General features: G+C 47.6%; 1 protein-coding gene across 1 annotated transcript in view; it reads left to right on the top strand.

Moving 5' to 3' along the window:
* Positions 1–1,142: 1,142 nt before the first annotated feature.
* GFOD1 (Gfo/Idh/MocA-like oxidoreductase domain containing 1) overlaps positions 1,143–19,760 on the top strand; it is a 77,561-nt gene continuing 58,943 nt past the window's right edge. The window contains exon 1 of the mRNA XM_075142707.1: positions 1,143–1,766. Coding sequence (XP_074998808.1) covers positions 1,514–1,766 — 253 coding nt within the window. The 5' untranslated portion in view covers positions 1,143–1,513. The remainder of the gene's footprint in view (positions 1,767–19,760) is intronic.

Genomic DNA, 19,760 nt, shown 5'->3' with positions numbered 1-19,760 from the left:
GGCAATATGTGGAAAAACATCATCTTTATTCTTATCCTTCAGCTGGAATCTGGAAGTTTGATAATTTATTTTTTTTTAGGAGTGAGGTAAACAGCAGTGCAACTGTGCGGCGCTCAACAGCTGATGGGCGCAGAGCCGGGGCAGAGATTCCCCTCCCTGCGGCCGAGCTCTGCACGGACCCGTGCGGGGCCAAAGGGCGCTGCCGACCTTGGCCGCTCCGGGGCCCGCCTGGCACCCTCGGGTCGGCAAGAGCGCGGCTCTGGAGGCCCGTCCTTCAGCCCGGCCGGGGGCAAAGGTGGGAAGGAGCTGGCACGGGGCACTGCAGCGGCGCTGGAGGGTTCGCTCTTCTGCCGTGCCGGGTTTCACCGGCCGGTCCTTCCGACGTGAAGCCGTGTCAGCAGGGCAGCCGAAGAGACGTGATGTCTGTCAGGGGCGCAAACGAGCGACTGCCCGGTACGGGATGGGTGGTGAGGACCTTGGCCGGGCGTCCCGGCTGGCTGGGCGTGGCGGAGGAGCTCCCCGGGGACACCAGCCGGGGTCCGACGCCGCGCACGGCAGGTGCCAGGGTTCGGGGCAGCTCCCCGCGTCCTTTAGGACATCCATTTTCTGGAGAACTGCCTCAGGAGGAGACGGACTGAAGGCCAGTGGACGCGACCAGCTCGCACCAGTTTGCCGCTGTGGCTCTCCCAGCTCTCCTGTGCCCTTACCAGGCGTGACCCCACGGTGCCCCGTGACCGTGGCCCTCCCGTGGGGGAAGAGGCGGGTGGTCTCCCGTGTCCGGCGGCGCGGGGGGAGATATCCCGAAACCCAGCCGCCAGGCGGACGGGAAACCCCCGCGGGACCTCAGATCACACCTGCGCGGCGAGGGCAGCGCGGGAGCCGCCCGCCCGCGGCCCCCCCTCCCCCGCCCCCCGCTAAGCCGGGGTACGCCGGGCTGCCGGTGGCGGGGCGGGCGAGGCGGCGCCCGTCGGCTCCCAGGGGGCGCCCCGCAGCGCCGCGCCGCCCGCCGGTGCCGGTGCCGGGGCGGGGCCCCGACGGGCGGCGGCCAATGGTGCGGCGGGGGCGGGGCGGGCAGTGCAGGAACACCCGGGAGGTGACAGCGAGGCCCCGCCCTCCCCGCGGCGAGCGGGCGCCCGCGGCGAACATGGCAGAGGAGCGGCGCTGAGCACCGCGCCGCCGCCGCCGCCCCCCCCGCCCCCCGCACTTGTTGGCCGCCTCCGCCGGGGGAGGGCGGTTATCCCTGCCCGCCCCGCGTCCGTTAAGGGAGGGCAGCGCTGGCGCCTCCGCGGAGGCGTGTGTGATGGTGCGGCCATGGCGGGGCAGCCGGCGGCCGCGGCGCTGCTGAGGCGGGGGGCAGCTGGTCCCGGCCCCGGCGGCGGCAGCAGCAGCCAGCGGGGGCTGCCTCCCTCTCCCGCCCGCCCGGCAGCCGCTTCCCCCCGCCCCGGCCGGCGCTGAGGGAAGGAGGGAGCGTCTCGCCGTGCCGTGCCGCCTCGCCTCGCCCCCTGCCGCCGCCATGCTGCCCGGGGTGGGGGTGTTCGGCACCGGCCTGACGGCGCGGGTGATCGTGCCGCTGCTGAAGGCGGAGGGCTTCGCCGTGAAGGCGCTGTGGGGCCGGACGCCCGAGGAGGCGGAGGAGCTGGCCAAGGAGATGAGCGTCCCCTTCTACACCAGCCGCATCGACGAGGTGCTGCTGCACCAGGACGTCGACTTGGTCTGCGTCAACTTGCCGCCGCCGCTCACCCGGCAGGTCGCCGTCAAGACCCTGGGTGAGTGGGGGCGGCGGGGGCGACCCCGCTCCGGGCTTCGCGCTCGCCTTGGGCTGAATGAAACGAAAACCCCACCTCAGCCCGGAGTTTTTCCTCTGCTTTGCTTTACCCCCCCCTCCCCCGTTCATCTGGAGAGGGGCTGGCCGAGCCGCCGGTGCCGGCGCTCCCCGCTATAGCAGGCCGAGGGGCGGCGGGGGGTGGCGCTGCGGCAACCCGGTGTGACATCCCGCATCCCCGGTCCCCGCCGGTGTGGTCCCTGGCGACAGGCACCCGCCCCTCCGGGATGCTCGGGCAAGCCTGGGCAGGGCCGGGCCCGACACCCAGCCCACGCAGCGGGGGAGGGAGTGGGAGGAGGGAGCAGGTGTCATCCTTGTGACGGTAAAAAGGAGAAAGTCAGGGTAAAAAGGAGAAAATAATCATCCTGCCTGCGTTTGACCGGCGGTTTCCGTAGGCAGGGGAGCGGGGAGCTGAGCACCGCTGCCGCGCTGGGGGGGCTCTGCCCCCGGCCCCGGGTCACCAGCTGCCAACCGGAGAGGGAGGCAGGAAACGGTGACAGCAGAGGCAAACGTTTTTACACCCGAGGCTTAATTAAGATCACGTACAAAGGGAAGGAGGGACTGCGAAAGTAGGCATGCACTGTGGTAAGCTTCTCTGGTTTCAGGCGTGCACAAATGGGCCGCACCTCGCTTTCTCTTAGGTGAGCATAAGTCTGGGCTCTGCTCTTCCAGCTTGGTGATCTCTGGTCCTTAAACACTTCTTTTCTGATGGATTTTAGCGGGAGTACCCTCCGGAGTAAGGAAGTCTTCGTTTGTCCCTGCAAATATAGGTGGGAAGGGGTAAAAGTGAGGGGAAAATGCCGTGAGTCATCTTTGTTGCAGAGCGCGTTGAGGTTAACAAGTCAGGGTGGCTGGTTTGGCTCTGGGGCTGCAGCTATGTAGGCTGATGGCTATCGCTTTCAGCCTCATAAACGTGTATGACATGTCGTAGCGTTACATTGCTACTAGCGTACTCATTAGAATTAGTTACCATTCAAACGCTGCTAATATCGCAGCCAGTTAGTGTTTTCAGCCTTTAAAATTAAGCAATTAAAGGAGTGACGGCAGTACCTAAAAAAACTTAAGTATAGTGTAGGCATTTGTCTGGAAACCTTGCTCGGTGTTACTTTTTGTACTTGGAAATGCTTGTCTTATCATAATACACTTTTGACTTCTTCCTCAAGATACAACACTTGCACCAGAAGCCTGACTCGCTTGCCGGAATGATGTGCGAATGGATTTTGTATGTAGAAATACATATCCCACAAAGCGTAAATAAAAGACGGTATCAAGGTAACAAGGTTTCACATTTGACACACATGAATTTGGCGACAGTTGTGTCAGTTTTCCTGTGACACACTTTCCTGCAGGTGTTGCTTTTGGAAGTGCCCCAGCTGGCCTGTGCTCCTGGGTTAGAGTCCCACGAGGTTTCAGGCAGACAGCAGGCATCTGGTGCAAGAACAAAATTTCTGAAATAACAAAGAAACACAATTGGTATGATTTTTCTGGAGGGCTTAAAGTAATACTATGTTTTGGCGCTCTCTGAATATTTGCAGCTAAAAAAGAAAAAAAATCTGTTCCCGAACACGTGCGGAATTTATGAATGATGCTGACAATTAGTGAGCTGAGATGTTTCTGATAACTTGCTGATGCAATCTGCTAGCAACAGACTGGAAAAAAAAAAAGGTGTTTTCTCCCTATTCATTGGTATTGTACCATTCTCAGTTCCCTTTCACCTCTAGCTAACTTGGTTTCCTCCCATTCCCCAATGTTAGTTATTGGCACCTTGCAGTGGTAGTAAAAGGTGTGCGAAAATGCATAGAATAGTCATTAAGTAGGGATTAAACATATTACAAGGTAATAATGTGCAATGTGATAGGATTTTTTTAGTGTATTAAGGGATTATTATTTACAGAAATATCTCTTGGACTATACATAACTCTTTCCCCAGATATTTCAGAGTTAAACTTTTACTGTTTGGTTGTTGGTTTTGGCGTGGTGGTTTTTTTTTTTTTTTGTTTAATTCAGGCATTGGATCTATAACAATGAAAGTTCTTGCGTGTTCATACAGGTGCAAGCATGGGGCTAGAGCAGCGGTTCCTGAACCGCAGAGAGGAATACCTCCCTGCTGGCAGCTCCTTCTCCTGGTTCTGCTTGTGCTTCGTGGCTTGGGAACTGCTATGCTTGGGAGTGATTATTTTGCTTTTATCACTGAATTTTCTGTTTTGAGGGGAGGAGTGCAATTGCATTCATCAAGTGCGGGTTTCAAAAACCTGTGGTAAGCAGGGGCAATGTTGTATAGATCGAGGAAAGCAGAAGCTGCAAAAACATTCCTTACTATGATAAGGAAAGGATGCGGGTCTTTTTTCTTTTTTTCAATTTATTTTTTTTGGTTTTTTTTCCCCTCTTGAGATTTCACACAAGAAACATTATGTAGCAGCTAGTGGTAGGACATAGGGATACCATAGGTTTTACTCATAGACGGAGGCTTCAGGAGGACTAAACACGATGCCCTGCATTGCAGCAGGAAAGGTTGAGAAAGACATGGGTTGTTCGTTAATACACCCAGGTCTGGCTTCCATACGAGGGGAGGCATATCTGGCCTGGGAAGAGACAGGGACCAGCTTTTGTTTTGTACCTGTGTTTTATTTTAAATTGGCTTGTTGCCCAAAGCTGTGTTTTCATTTGGGGAGGTTTCATTATCAAAAAGTAAAAGCCCGGGGAAGCAGTTGGCGTCTAGAAGTGTGTTTACACTGTGAATTTGCAGCACGTTCAAATCCACTCTTGCCTGTTTCTGATGCGGACTCTGGAGTTGAAGGTGGGGTGAAACAGGTGTCCCTGCAGCTGTGTTTAACTCGGACCACGCAATGGGAAAAATGCGGTTGCTTTGTTTTCACTGGTACGTCTCACATGTAGATGTATTGCTGCTTTAAACATATTTTTGGCACGGTGGCCCACCAACCGCTATTAAAACACAAATGTGTGAATACATGCCCCAGCTGCGGAAGTCCCCAAACTGTGGTTTCCTGGAAGGGTGTGGGGGTGGGGGGTGAGTGGGAGAAAATGGGAGAAATATGGCTTTAAACTTGCCCTGTTAACTTTTCCTCTAAGCCTCTGCTGCTCATCTCTGTTAGAAACAGGATCCTGAGCGGGGTCTGACTCTGTACGGCAGTTGTCTTAGGAGCTAGACAATGTTGGGCAAGTCTCTGGAACAGACCAAGTTCAAGAGAGAATTGGAAACTAGGCTGGTTTGGATGGTGACCGAAAGCACGAATAAAACCTGTGGCGTTTTATGTGAAATACGTTGATGGTCTCTCTCACTTCTGTATGAAAGGAATAAAATTCCCTGTTCGCCTCTACAAAACAGAGCTGATCAACCCTTTCTCTTTCCTGCCTCCAGTCTATCCCGCTCGCTTAGGAGCTCTTTTGTTTATTGCTGTTTGTACTTATTCCCTGTAGTTGTGGCTGCTGGGCGCTTGCATAATGCAAAACTAACGTCCTGGCTGACTTGCTGCTTGGTGGTCAAGAAAGATCAATGGTTGAATATTTGGGTAAGCATAGAAAAGAGCCCTATGTTGAATAAGGGCGTTTTCCCTTCTCACTGGGCTGAAAAGTTTGGCATGTTTGCTAGGAGTGGTCTGCTTTTCCCCTGCCTGCATACCTCGGCAATACAGTCGTATACAGTCTACACACAGAGATTTGTTTGCATACAGGGACAAAATATGTCACTAGAGTTCCTATTTGTGCTCAGCATCAGAAGAGTTGCTGGTGCAGACAATGTGACTCTCCACCTAGTTCAAAATTGTCAATGCATGACTTTTCAAAGTATAATCCCTCCCCCTTGTTCAATACAAGATGACATTCTTCAGATCCTGACTTAAATGGCTGCCACATCAGGTGAAGTGATTTACTGCAGGGGGTGCTGAGACCTTTCATCTTGAAGTTGAAGGGGAAGTCACAGCTCTTTCTGAATTTCTCATCCTGTTGGTGCTTGACTCAAGTCAACTTGGCTAAAGGGAACTTATTCCTGAGGTTCACATAAATGTTTCTGGGGAGCAAATGTTTTGCTTTTGGGAAGAGTCAAGTGCCAGATGTTTTTTAAAGCTGTCACTGGAGATGTTACCCTTAATTCTATTTACAGTGGTTTTGCTTACTCTTTAATCTTAAGTTAAGGACAGGAACACTGAGCTGTGTGCCGAATATTCACTGCACATGTCTACATAGTATTACTTTTTAAACGTTTATATTGTAGTAGCACATGGTAGGAGTCCATTCTGCCTGAGGACTATACAGCGTATGACTTTCCCAGCCCTCCAGAGGTTGTTCCTCTTAAGGAGCACTTAAATTTGTTTGCTGATGGGTGCTTCTTCTATACTTGATTGTGGTCATGAGAGAGCATCTTTATTTAGAGAGAAACGTAAATAGTACTGCTCAGATGCTCACCTTCCTACCCCTTCCCAGGAATCATGGGCATCGCACAGGCTTGCAGTACAGGCCTACTGTCCGGAAGATGTTTGTGAGAACCCCGTGTTAAAGTACTGACACAGTCTGGATCGACCCCTGAAATGGGACGAACGTCAGCTACAGTGAAGTAATTCACAGATCTGATGCAATCTCTAATTAATTTCTACATTCCTCTGCACCCATGCGAATCAGGCAGAGGGTACAGCAGTGAATAGAACTTGGTCCAGAGTTTGTAAAGTGGTTAGGATCCTTTGGGATAGGATGCTCTATTAAGGGAAAACATTATCATGATTATTTATTATTAATAGCAATGTAATATCTGTCCTGCAATATTGAGTTTAAGTTTGACCTAACAGCAGTGACTTTCAGCAGAACACGCTCTCGTACTTGGAAGGCAGATGACTTTGCAGCATATTAAATGTGAATTATGGCCATCTTATTGCAAAAGAAAAAGTCAGATGAAGTGCTGTCTATCTTTAATCAGCAGAGCTAGCAAAGGCTATGATGCTTTTTTTGCACGTATTAGAAAGTCAGTCCAAAGAGCCTGCTGGCAATCGGCTGCAAGTCGTCTTCCTACTTGAGTGATGACGGTATACCACAGAAAATGGCACCTAGCTCTTCCATTGACCTTTTTCTCTCAGTACTGCAGACCTTTAATTCCAGTGTTATTCCTGTAGAACTTCTACAGAGATACTGTGGGATCAGACCTCTGAGACAGGTAAGGGAAAGAGCACTGTTCAGGTACTGTTTAAAAAAACAAACAAATAAAAATAAATCAGGCAAAAAACCTCCCTTGTTTCCTTTCTGGCCTTCAAATCAAAGGTGTGTTTTCGTTTTTTCCAGTTGTCCTCTTCTGTCTGAAAGTAACCTCTAGTTCTGTTGTTGCAGTGATGGGGTAGGTTGGGAGCCCAGCATGGATCAGACTTGGGATACTGGGGCACTGAGCTCACACTGTAATGACGCACCGAAATTTGCCTAAACTAAGGAACAGCCAGTTGTGATTGAAGCGGTTGTATTAAACCATGTTAGGCATGCAGACCATCATTGCGATCCTGTGTCTGGTTGGGTCAGTTTGTGTTGCTGCAGTTTCCTCCGTACTGTTTTAAAACAGAGTGCCTAGCCTCGGCCCTCCCAAAAAGGCTGCGAAGATGAGTTGCTGTGTTGCTGTCTCCGGACCAGCATGGGCAGCTGAAGCAAGACGGGCTGAACCTCTGGAGGACTGCTGCTGCGGGTCTAGCCTGTGCCCGCTCAACCAGAGGCCACAGCACCATGGCAAGTAGCAGTGCTCTCAGTTTAGGCAGTTACCATCCTCTGTGAGAGGTTACCATGCCCTGTAGGTGAGTTGGCTGAAACAAACGTGTGCCCAAGCTCTCAGCTGCCCTGCTTCTCCCTGTGATTTAAATGGCAAAACGTGATGCCGGAGCACGGATGCCCTCCTTCCATGCGCTTGGCTGCTGCGGTCTTGGACCTTCGGTGCAGGAGCAGGGAAGAATGCGAGAGCGGTGCTGGCCTCTGCCACTGCCTGTGTTTGATCTGTAACGCTTTGTAAGGCAGAGCCCATAGTCAGGGTGGTGATATTTTGATGAGAAATCTCTTTTAAATACACAAGGTGCTTTTTTTTTTTTTTTTTAATCTTTACGTGGGCCAGTTCTTATGGCCTTTATCTGTTTCACTGCACTTTGAACACTATTCTTGCACTATTCTGGTCTTACATTGGTGTTAGCAATGGTGGCAAATACAACTATTTTTCCTACCGCCTGTGGTACTGGAAAAACTCAGCTGTTCAAAGACTAGTGCACACTAAGTGCTATTTCCAGCACAGGTCCTTCCAGGGCATCCTTGTCAGTGTTAACAGCGACGCACTGGCATTAGTGATGCCGGTCTCGATTTGGTGTTGCAAGTGGCTGAAAGAGCTAGGTAGCTCTCTTAAGTGTGGCTTCTGGTGTGGCTGATGAAGAATGGACTGATGTGGTGTTACTGAGGAAAGGGCAAGAAATATGAACAAAGCAGGCATTACTGGTCAAGGTGTAAACATGTGCGTCTAGCCTCGTGGCTGCGCTAGTGAGGATCACCTTTTGTATTTCTCTTGCTGGCACAGTTGGTAGAGTGGATATCATGCAGACAGCATCTTGTGCAACTATTTTTTTGTGTGAGCTGTTTTTTGTTTAGTTGCCTTACCTGCTGTTCTAAACTGCTGTTCTAAACTAAAGGCTGCTAACAGTTGAAAACAAATGCATTGTGAAGACGCTTTTTTTTTAAGTGGTAGCTCAATGTTTTGCACAGTTAATCAATTCAAATTACAGAAAAATGGTGTTCTTATTTCATTTATGTTAAAAGAGGATTGTAAAACTATGTCTACACACAAAATGCGCCGATATTTTAAAAATGGGACAGATGTGCCATGCATGCTGTTACACAAACAGAAAATGTGTAGCATGGCTGTCTTCTATGTGAAGATGAGAGAAGGTTCTGATAAAAGGTGTGGTTATACTGTTAAAGCTGTGCCCAGGTTCAGTATAGCAGTTATTTAACTTATGGAGTAAATTATGACATCCCTAACTGGTAGGGCCGAATAACATGGAAAGCAGTGGAAAACTGATCTTTTGTTATTATTCTTCTTTCTTGCATAGCTTTGTGCCTTCATTTTGACACGTTGTGGCCACCGTGACACCTGCTGTGGTACTGAGTTGTCTGATCCCTCTTCAACAGACCTTCCCTCCGTGACTTTCTGTCTTGTTGCTGGGCATTGGAACTTGTGCTGCTGAGCGCTCGGTGGTGTAGGTAAAGGACAGCAGACTTTGAGTGGGAGCTCTGCAGATGAAGGCCTTGCGTCCTGATTCTGTTGTTCCAGATTTTGGAAAAATATTAAATAATAGGGGAATTAAGGAAGAATGTGTAGATAGGAAAATGTTGGACTAAATTTTCAAGCTTCCTGCTGTTGCCTCTTTTCTCTCTCTCTTTTTTTTCTTTTTTTTTTTCTCTTAAAGCCCTCTCATGCCCAAGATTGACACTAAATGACAGAGAGATTTGCTGTATGACTCCAGACATGGATAGTCGAGCACAGCCCCTTATGGAGCCAGGGTAAAAACTCTGCAAGATGCTAAATACGTTGTTCTGTCCACTTTTGTTTGAGAACTGGGTAAATTGCGTTGAAGCATATTACAACTTACTGTCCTTTTCTTTGTATGTGCAGTAGATTTTGCCCATTTAGCAATAGTGGTGGCAAAGCACCGAAGGTGAAAATGGAGTTAAATTTCTAGGATGGCCAAGATTAGTGTTTTTTCACAGGCCACTGCAATGCAACAACATCCTTCACTGTTAATATCAATTTGCCACAGTGTTATCCGGAGTTGCTACGAATTGTTCTGGTTTCCTCAAATCACCAAAGCAGAAGTTTTTTGTTTATTATTCATATAATAAACTCTTAGCTCATAAGAGTGAGCTGCCAAAGTCAGGGGCTTAATTTGCAAGGTCAGTGTCCATGCAGGTAACAAAAAATGATTTCAGGTCTTAAGTCTTGATTTAAACAAATTGATTTAAATGGCCGTGTAATTAATCCCTTGTGTAGGTTCCCTAAACTGATTTAAGGCCTGGTCTGCACGTAGATTTTTGTACCAGTGTAATTATGACTACAAGGGGTATGATTTCTTTAATGTAATAATTGCTGCATGGGCATTAGAAGTCCAGCTGGTGTGACTCCTGGCGTGAACGCTGTTCTGCTGGCATAATGGCATCTGTATTTGGTACAGGTTATTCCCACTCCTGTGCAGGCATGAATTGTTGGTTACATATACGTTTAGAGCATTCAGCTGGTATAAATGTGTCCCCGTTACCGGTGTAGTCCAGCTCTAGTTGTATCGGTACAGCTGTATGCTGTGTAAAGGTGGTTGATGTATTAATTTAGGTGGTTTATTGTTGTGAACACTGGGAGGAATCCTGTTTGGCTTTTGGGTCACTGTGAGTTTGGAGGCCTTTGAGCAAAAGTCCTCAAAAGGTCTAAAGGGTTTTTCTGTGCTCGTTCAGGAGCTGGCTATGCTAAAAATGTGGCAATGAAGAGCAGAGGAGGCTGGGCCTTGCTGCACTGCACAGCTGGCACTGAACAGCAATGTTGGGCAAGACTCATGCACCTGGCAAGTGTAAGCATAATTATCCTTGAGCACCGCGGATGCCTCTTATAGCTGCACTTCCAGATGGTGGAACTGGTGTCCAGGATAGCATAAACACCAGATCTTATTAATAGACAGGTCTGCAATCTGACCCACAGGGTAACAGGAATTTTAGGGAATTGTGGAGGATGAGAGTTTACCCCCTCTTCTCCTTTGGAAGGAGTTAATAGCATCCTTCGTTTTAGCACAGCCAGAGCTAATGATGAAAGTTATTATTTATCAGGCCTAATTCCTAAGTGTGAGCATGGTGAAGAACACAGAAAATGAGAACACGGCGTGAGGAACTTGGTTGTTAGTAATATAAGAATAAACATAATGATTTAACACAGGGAGTGAAATTACTTTTGTCATTTGTTTCTGTGCCAGAGTTTAACCTCGGGGTGAAAACTGGTGCCTTCAATTCCATCACAGAAGCAGTCACAGCTTTAGTGAAGCAGATGGGGGTGAAAAAAAGGTAGCAACTTTGTTTTGCATTCTGATGTTTCCATGGCTTTTATCAGCAATAAAGACCCTTGTTTTGGCACTTCCTTGCAGTGAATGTTTGGCAGTCTTTAGCTCTTCCATCTGGCCATTTTTTGCCAGGAAATGCCCAGAAGGGAGGTCATGGTTGAATTAAATACTGTCTCTAGGGTACTGGGCTGCACATGGCTAATGAGAAGCCTTAATATAGAGAGCTTTTCAAAATCCAAATAGAGTCAAGCAAGGAGAGAGAACTATAAAATAATAGCTATCCTTTCTGGGCTGAAGTGATGTTGCTTAAAAATGTGAAACGGAAGGCTAGGCTGAGCACTCGGAATTCCTTCTCTTGGTGTCTGTACATATGCATTACATATAGTTCCATATATGTATAAAAATTAAGAAAACAACATTAAGGTGAAAAATATATAAATTTAAAAATTCCTGGAAGTCCCTCCCCTTCCTTCACTTCCTCAGCCCATAAAACACAATGCAACTGTTACTGTTTCGTATGGGGATAGGAAAGGGGAGAGAGAATAGCTGGGAGAACATCTGGAACAGTTGCAGCCAAACTCGTGCACATTAAAATAAATGCCAGAAACGTGCCTGAAAGATGCATGTAAAAACTTGGATTCTGATCTCACTTGCTCCACTGTAAATGCAAGTAAAGCTCTACTGGATCAAAGGAAATAGTTGAAATTTATGGTGACGTTACTGAGAACATGTTGTGGCACAAAAAAACTAACCATGCAGCAGGGAGAGGAGCCTGGCCTTGCAGATCTGTGTCCTCATGGCAAAGGCATCTCTGTCAATTTAGGAAATGATTGATGGGAGTCTTGGGACATGGTTCTGCAAATCTTTGCTTACTTCTGTAGTCTTCTTGAAGGCAGAATCCTCGATTCCTTACAGGGAATATTTGTCAGGCATAATAATTCATGTAAGTAGGAACTTGCTTGCAAACTGCTTTTGCACCAGTTCATCAAAAGAAATCCAAAGATATAGCTACCTCTGTGCAATTCCACAGCTTGATATGGTTGTGCTTGTATAATGTGTTACAGCAGTGTGTCTGCAGGAATAAAAAGTAACACGGAAAATATTTGGAGCAGAGGTGCGTTAGCCATAGCCTACGAAAGTCTGTCACTAAACGAGCGTGATGGAGCTTGCAGAACTCTTTTGTGACTTGCTGCTTGCTTTGAAGGAACTTAACAATTTAGTGTTGTGAAAGATGCTTCGTGGTTAAACAGTATGAGATGCCCTGATAAAGACTCATTTCTTGGGCAGAGCGCTAAGCAGCACTCCCTGAGACTAGTTTGTGGAAACAAGATACAGCATTATCCAAATACATGAGAAGGTGTCCTGAATTTTGTATCCTTGATTAAAAGGCAGACTCATTATTCATGTTGCTGAAGAAGTCTGCTTAAAAATCTGTGTCATGAGATGCTCGGTTTGCAGTGGTGACATCTTTGCTAAACTAACCAAAGTACATTTGGATATAGTCTATGACTATTGGCATAGCTTAAGAGAACCATGGACCTGAAATGTAATTCTGGCTATAATTTTTACTGGACCCCACCATCTAACCATTAAGAAAAAATACTTTGACATATTGTATGCCTAAAATGAGGAAAGCCTATGTTCGCAAGCCATCTCACTTCTATCTCATCAATGCTGATCTGTTTGCTTATAGAATCATAGAATAGTTTGGGTTGGAAGGGACCTTTAAAAGTCATCTAGTCCAACCCCCCTGCCATGGGCAGGGACATCTCCAACTCGATCAGGTTGCTCAGAGCCCCGTCCAACCTGACCTCGAATGTTTCCAGGGATGGGTCATCTACCACTTCTCTGGCAACCTGTGCAAGTGTTTCACCACCCTCAGCGTAAAAAATGTCTTCCTTATATCTAGTCTAGATCTACCCTCTTTTAGTTTAAAACCATTCCCCCTTGTCCTGTCGCAACAGGCCCTGCTAAACAGTCTGTCCCCATTTTTCTTATAAGCCCTCTTTAAGTACTGATAGGTACAATAAGGTCTCCCCGAAGCCTTCTCTTCTCCAGGCAGAACAACCCCAACTCTCTCAGCCTTTCTTCACAGGAGAGGCGTTCCATCCCCCTGATCATTTTTGTGGCCCTCCTCTGGGCCTGTTCCAACAGGTCCATGTCTTTCTTGTGCTGAGGACTCCAGAGCTGGACACAGGTCTCCAGGTCTCACCAGGGCAGAGCAGAAGGGCAGGTTGTGAGATTCGATGCTAGGTAGCAGATTTATTTATGCCTTTGATTCTAGTGCTGTCTCGCAGCTCTTCATATAAATTTAATTGTGTTGGTACTGTCGTTGTTTGAAATTACAGATTTGTTCACATAGGCGAAGGTGATCCTTCACAAGGCCTGATGTGCACAGATGTTTTGGCAGCTGCTGAGACCACACCTGCTGCCATCTGTGTGCAGAGGCACCTGACCCCTTACGTGTCAGGTGGGGACAAAATTGTTGCATTATACCCTTGGTGTGTGTTGGAGACTCCTATCTGCTCTAAGCAGGAGTGGCATGATGAGAATAGGCTTGAGGATTTCTGTCCTGAGCTTTCATTCTCTGTAATGTAGGTTGTGTATTTTAATTAGATTGCACTTACCTGCCCTCCCGAAGCTGGTTTCATCTTTCAGGGCTCCCAAAACTACAGATTGGGGATGGGGGAGCACAGGGATTAAGAGTCTTGCTGAAGCTTGTGTGGGAAACTGGTGACAGGGACAGAAGCTGGGTTCTCTGATGTCTGCTCTTCTCTTTCATGGTGGCACCCGCTGTGTCTGAACGCTGTTGAGTGGACGGTGATCACGGCAAACGAGTCTGAGCTGCTGGAAGATGACTGATCTCTGTCACTGGCCAGGGCTTTTCCCTGGATGGTTGTGCAGGTGGTCTAGAACCAGGGTGGAAAGAGAGGAGTGGGGACAGTGCAGGGAAACCCGATTCCTTGTTGAAAATAAGCTCTACGCTGCTCTTTTTAATGTGTAGGGGGCAGCTTGTGAAGGAATTGAAAGGACTATTGGAGGGACTCCCTTCTCCGGAGAGGATTCATGGCTGGGACCGAGTGATCCGTGGCTGCGTCGCGTTTGAGGATTATATGTGGCACTGAATATTCTGTGGGTTACTAATGCAAGTAATCATCTCTCCAGTGTTGGAGCTTTATTTAACAGATGCTGCAAAAATCTTATTAAGCCAGCTTGCTATGAGCAGTGATGGCTCAGCAGCTGGGAGGCTTGTGTATTTATTTTTAATGAAGTATGGAGTTTGTCTTTAGTGTATGTTATGGCCCTCTGCATGCTGGGAAACCCTTTTCTTTAGCAAACGGGCAGGGCCTTTCCGTGCTGACTGGAGCAACTGCCTTTTCGGAAGACATACAATAGCATACGCATAAGTAATCTTGGTTGCAAATGCAACCTTGAGCATCGGCTTAAGCCGACGGGAGCAAGTTCAGATTTGCAGCTGCTGTTAGGAGGTGCTCAAGTGTAAAAAGATAGTTAGTATCAGATCTGGACCTTGTTTTTTCAGTCCTGTAGCGTGCTTGCCTAGGGCCTCCTGCATTGGGCAGAATCATCCGAGAGCACTGGGTGAAAGCGAGTAGAGTGCTGGTAGCTGCTGGAGCTGTCATGAACCATCTCAGCATAATCGTGCTTATAAGGAATTTGCGCTAGATGGAATTGCACTGTACAGGGCCACGTGCGATGTCTTTTCTTTTCTGGCTACATCTGCATTTTGGTGCGTTTCACCAAGTCGGTAAATGGGCGGGGTATTTGAAAACATTTCCTTTGCTTGGTGCTCAAAAGAAATTTGTGGGGTGATTCTCTAGCTGCTGAATTGGATTTTGGCAAATCATTAAAGGTTCGCTTGAAGAGTCTTAAATGTAATGCAACAAGGCTGATACTGACTGGCCTTATGAGTTCTTCAGCATAATGAACAAGGAGTGAATTTTGAGGCTTTTGTTTATTTTGAGGAGGAATTACTCTCACCTCTCCTTTCACTGAAAAGGATGCATCAGAGAGTTAACAGTACAGGAGGTGCCTGCACTGTAAGGTTAATTTGATAGCATAGAAGTATAAGAAACTGTTCTTTTGTTTTGTGTTGTTTTTTGTTTTGGTTTTTTTTTCCCTACTAAAGAATATATTTTACCGAGGCACTGAGGACATGGCTTTGGCCCTCTGTTTGAGAGGACTGCATGTCTTCAGAGTCCTCATAGCAGATAAGTATCCACGCTGATAAAGTTTCCTGGTCGGAAGTGTCAGGTGTTTGTACTGCAGCTCTGGACCAGACCAAGGATGACAGATATTTCTAGGTTTTTATAACTGTCTGTCTGATCTAAGTATGCTAGCCTAAATTGTGTGTGGATTGTGTGGTGCTTACAGCTGGGAACTCTGAGTGTAGGAGCCAAGCAGATCATATGGATTATACTCTCGTGATTGTAATGAGTGTAAAAATATGTATATATTCTTCATCCGTGTATCAAAAATCTCTAGAACAATCTTCGGATGTGCTTGTGCTGTGGTAATAGGCTTGTGAAGTTGCTACAACTGTTAATGCAGGAAAAACTGAGAGTATCATATTCTTCAAGTCCTGCCAGCAAATAAAAAGATATGAATTTGCAATTGAGTATGGTTCACGGAATACGTATCTCTAGTAATAAGATCACCTTTTCAGTCTCTCCGTCTTTTTCTCTCTATCTATTCTTTTATTCCTGGGCTTGCCTGGCAGTGTAAAGCCTGTTAGGGCCTGAAACTAATATTAGGGAAATTAAAGGTGTGGGTAATTCTGATACTTCCATTTGCTCGCAGCAAACAGCGCGTGTAGTTTCTTGAAGAAAAAAAAAAAAAAAGGCCACAGAGAACGAAGTCAGAAAATTAGCTTCCGACTAAGATAGACTCTGTAGCTCTGATTGGAGAACTGTGTACCATGAGCCTCTGTTCTGATTTAATGCAGCTGTGCTGTCACAGTCTCTAAACCTGTAATTACAAGACTGTGAGAGATGGATTGATGTGGACAGTAGTTAGGATATTAATTAAAATACCATGGATGATGTGGGGGACAATATGCCTTATGTGCTTTATTTAAAGGAACTGGAAAATAATTTATTCAAAATGCCATGAGTTGCCAATCTTGGGTCTGGTTTCTGCTTCTTTTGAGTGTTCAAGCAACTGTAAATTGCTTCACAGGGTGCAAGATAGTGGAAATTTGGGACCCTAAGTCAAAATAAGGTATTATAGTCAAATGTTCATTTTGGTAGGATTAAACTACTTTGAACTGGCCTGTTGCTTTTCAGACATGCAAGCCAGAAAAAAGACTTGTGTGGAGTAATCTGAGATTTACCGCTAGATTTCCTAGAAGAATTTCATTTTTTGCATTCATGCCGGTATTTCTCTGTGTGCTTATGCAACTCAAACTCTTTCCCACAAAAATGTGGATGCAGTTGGTCTTCTTCATTCCTCCTTGGGATTAAATTACACAGAGGTGGAGCAGGTGAAGAGCACTTTGGGCAGCTGAGGACAGGAGTCCATGTGTCTCTGGTTCCCAGTTTCATAGATCCTGTAGCTCTTAACACAGCTGTGAAAATCCTTTTCTCCTGTGTTTTTTCACATCTCCCATGAGAAGTTTTACAGTAACAGGAAAACTCTCAATGCTCTTGATAGCTGCAGGTGTCAGAGCCCATTGATTTGAAGCACATCAACAGCAGTGAGCGATCGGAGGCAGCATTAGGTTGCAGGGCTCTTCCAGAAAGTGAGACATCATTTTCATTAGGGGACGAGTCGTCATAAAGTCTTGCCAGTCCTCACCTCAGGTGTGTTGTGCGCTGTTGTCCTTGTGGACTGCCTCAGTATAGCTGTGGGTGTTTTGGGTTAAGTGTAGGAAGGAGGTTATCCGCCTGGGCAGGGTAGGACCCGTAGGCAGCTGATCCCTCTCTCTGTTAGTGAAAAGCAGTGGAATAGATGCAGTTGTCCTGTAGGCAGGCAGTTTGTTAGCCATCAGGGCAGAGATGACTTTTACTTGGTGGGAGGCACCTGGGAAGACTCAAGCAAATTTGCTTTCAAGGTCAAGTGCTAAAAGATCCACAGCCCCGAAGAACTTGCTGTCTCTGAAATTTTTGGTCATTCAAAATATTCCAAATTTGGCCCACGAGAGTTTGATCAGTATTAGGAGTGTGTCAGGGCTCCTAGGCATGACCCTAAATGAACTTCCATGTGCCTAAAATCTAAAGACTTGAAAGCCTTCTGATTTGCTACTGGCAGAAAGTCATCTGTTTGAAGTTGCTTTTTGTCCGGCAGTTATTGTTTTGTCCAAAACTCCCAAAGAAACTGGTCTTCTAGTGAATGCAGCATTACAAGAAATGGAAAACCAAACCCATTCGCTTGCATTGTTTTGGCGCTTCCGCGAGATTGAAAAGAGTGGCCAGACCGAGGGTTTTTTTAAACAAATACTTTTTTTTTTAGTGTAGTGTTTGCTTTATGGCTGATGTCTTGTTGCCAGGTTTCATCTGGGAGCAGTTTTTATGGTTAAGCTGTAAATACTGGCAGTGGGATAAAGAGAGTGGAATTTGTGATGGAAATGTGCAGTGGGCCATAGCTGTGCCGTGCAGCCACTGCCGTCTGCACAGCAGCAAGCTTTAGGCAAGTCGGAGAGTAACGTGTTGCTTTCTGTGTGGCTGGCTTTCTTACATTGGGCTTGCGTTTGGCTTGTAACCTTCATTTGGAAGCAGTGTCAAAAAAGGAGACTTATGAGGGGAGGAGCAGCGTGGGCTGTTGGGTGGTTGAAATCCTGGATTAGGGGTAGAAACCACCAAATCTTCCCTCCGCCCCCCTTTACAGGAGCCAGACGCTTGCTGCAGGTTCCTTGAATGTAACTGCAACGTGGCAAGCCCTGCCCAGCTTTGTGCGAAGCCTCGTGTTGAAAAGGCGTCGCGTTCTTTGGCATTTCTTGTCTTTGAAAACGCAAGCTTGAAAACACCAGATAACATTTGCCTGGAAGAGGAGGATGTGTTTCAGTGAAATGATAAGAGGGGAGGGGCTGCTCTGAGGGGCCTGAGCATGAGACACCTCCCTTGTCAGAAATGGGAAAAATAGATGAATACAGAAAGTGGAAAAGCACCCGTGATGCTGACAAATTTGGCCCGAGGAAACCAGCCGAATAAAGGCTGGCAGGGGAGGGGATGGGAGAGAGCCAGAGCAGGAGGGAGCGAGTGTTTAACGCAGCAGGCTGTGACCGGGCTTGCAAAAAATGGAAGGGGAAAGAGGGTGTAGCTGGGTGGTTGTGGCTGTGACTCTCAAACTCCCTGCCTGCTCTCCCTCTCGCCAGCTGTGGGCTGCGTTCCCCATCTCCCTCCCGCTGCCAGGCTGTGGGCTGCTTCCCCGAAAAGGACTGAGCAGCAGTTGCCCCCGGGATGTGCTGTGGGGTCTGCCCTGGTGGGGCCCTTGGCAGCGAGGTGCAGCTGGGAGGAGAGGGCTGAGGCAGGACCTGGAGCAAGGTTTGCATTGCACTGGGAGAGGGTGAACTGCGAGGGATGCTGGGTGGGGGGAGGGAAGACGACATTGACTTCAGTGGGAGCTGTAACATCTCCAACACTAAGATGCAGTAAATTAATGCACCCTCCTTGGAAGTGAAAGTGCTAGCCATACATTTTGGTGGTGGAAAAGGTTAAACAAAGAAGCGTGTTCCCTTTACTGTCTTTTCTTCAAGCGAGCTTGAACTTCCTAGAGAAAGGCGCTGTCAAGGCACTCTCCCTGTGGAGATGAACTTCATAGATCAAGACTCTTGAATGGAGAAACAAAGCAACCTGCCTGGCACCACTGACTCCACACTGGGTTACCAAGCAGTACTCTGGTCAGGCAGAAAATGCTTTGGGTACCCAATGCAGAGCTTACTGAGTACATCGCTGTAGCCGTGAGGTATGGAAAGTTAGCCTTCCTTTAGAAGAACAAGAAGGCAAAGAGAAGTTAAGCACAGTTACAGGTTTTTGTTCATTAAACAGAGGTGGTGAATAGCTGTTTCGGCATGAATAAGCCATGAGACATTTGATAAGAGCCTCATTGAGTAACTTTTTGCCAAACACAGTAAGGTCTGTTTGAAGTGACCTGTGATGCGTCTGCATGTGGCATAGCCTCATGTACTTTCAAGTATGTGAGCTGTCTTCTTCCCCAGTCGGTTGCTGAAACGCACTGTAGGCAGGCAGCCAGTGTCACCTCGCCTGAATTCAACCTATGTGTAGAAAATGAGTAAAAGTCTGTTTAAAAATCTGGACTTCGATTTTTTTTTTTTTCTTTTTTTGGGGGGGGGAGGGCCTCCGGGACAAAGCTTTCCTCCCGTGCTCTGGGAAAGGGACAGTGCTGGTCAGAGCTCTGTCAGGGCTTGCTCTTGGTTGCTAGACTCAGCTCCGTGTCGCAATCTTGCCATCTGCCTTGTTTTGCTGATGCCACCCGGCTCCTCTTAGCGAGGGCCTGTGAAGATAGATGTATTAGCCTGACCGGCACTATGACGCTGTCTGATTTGGCAGTAGTTCACCTGCAGTATATTTCAGTTGTGCAGCAAGCATTATGGTTAGGTGGCATGAGCTTATTTGTTGTCATGTTTCAGTGGAATTAAATGCCCCAGTGGTAAAAAGATGCTGTTAACAGCATCCCCGCAGCCTTCTTTACTGTTGAGACACAGGCTGAACTTTCCTAATGCGTGCAATACCTGAGCGTACTCCTGGCAGCCCCAGGAGTCCCCAGCTAGTGGGCTGTAGGCAGCAAATTGCGTGTGGGCGTCTTCAGAATGATCTGTGGCTCTGCCAAGCCCAGGTGGAGAAGGATGGCAAGCTAAGTAGCACTTTTATCTGCTCAGTGTTGTTTCTTCTGGGTCAGGCAAG

The sequence above is a fragment of the Calonectris borealis genome, chromosome 2 (assembly GCF_964195595.1).
Source record: "Calonectris borealis chromosome 2, bCalBor7.hap1.2, whole genome shotgun sequence".
Lineage (NCBI taxonomy): Eukaryota > Metazoa > Chordata > Aves > Procellariiformes > Procellariidae > Calonectris > Calonectris borealis.
This window is presented reverse-complemented; position numbering and strand designations above follow the sequence as displayed.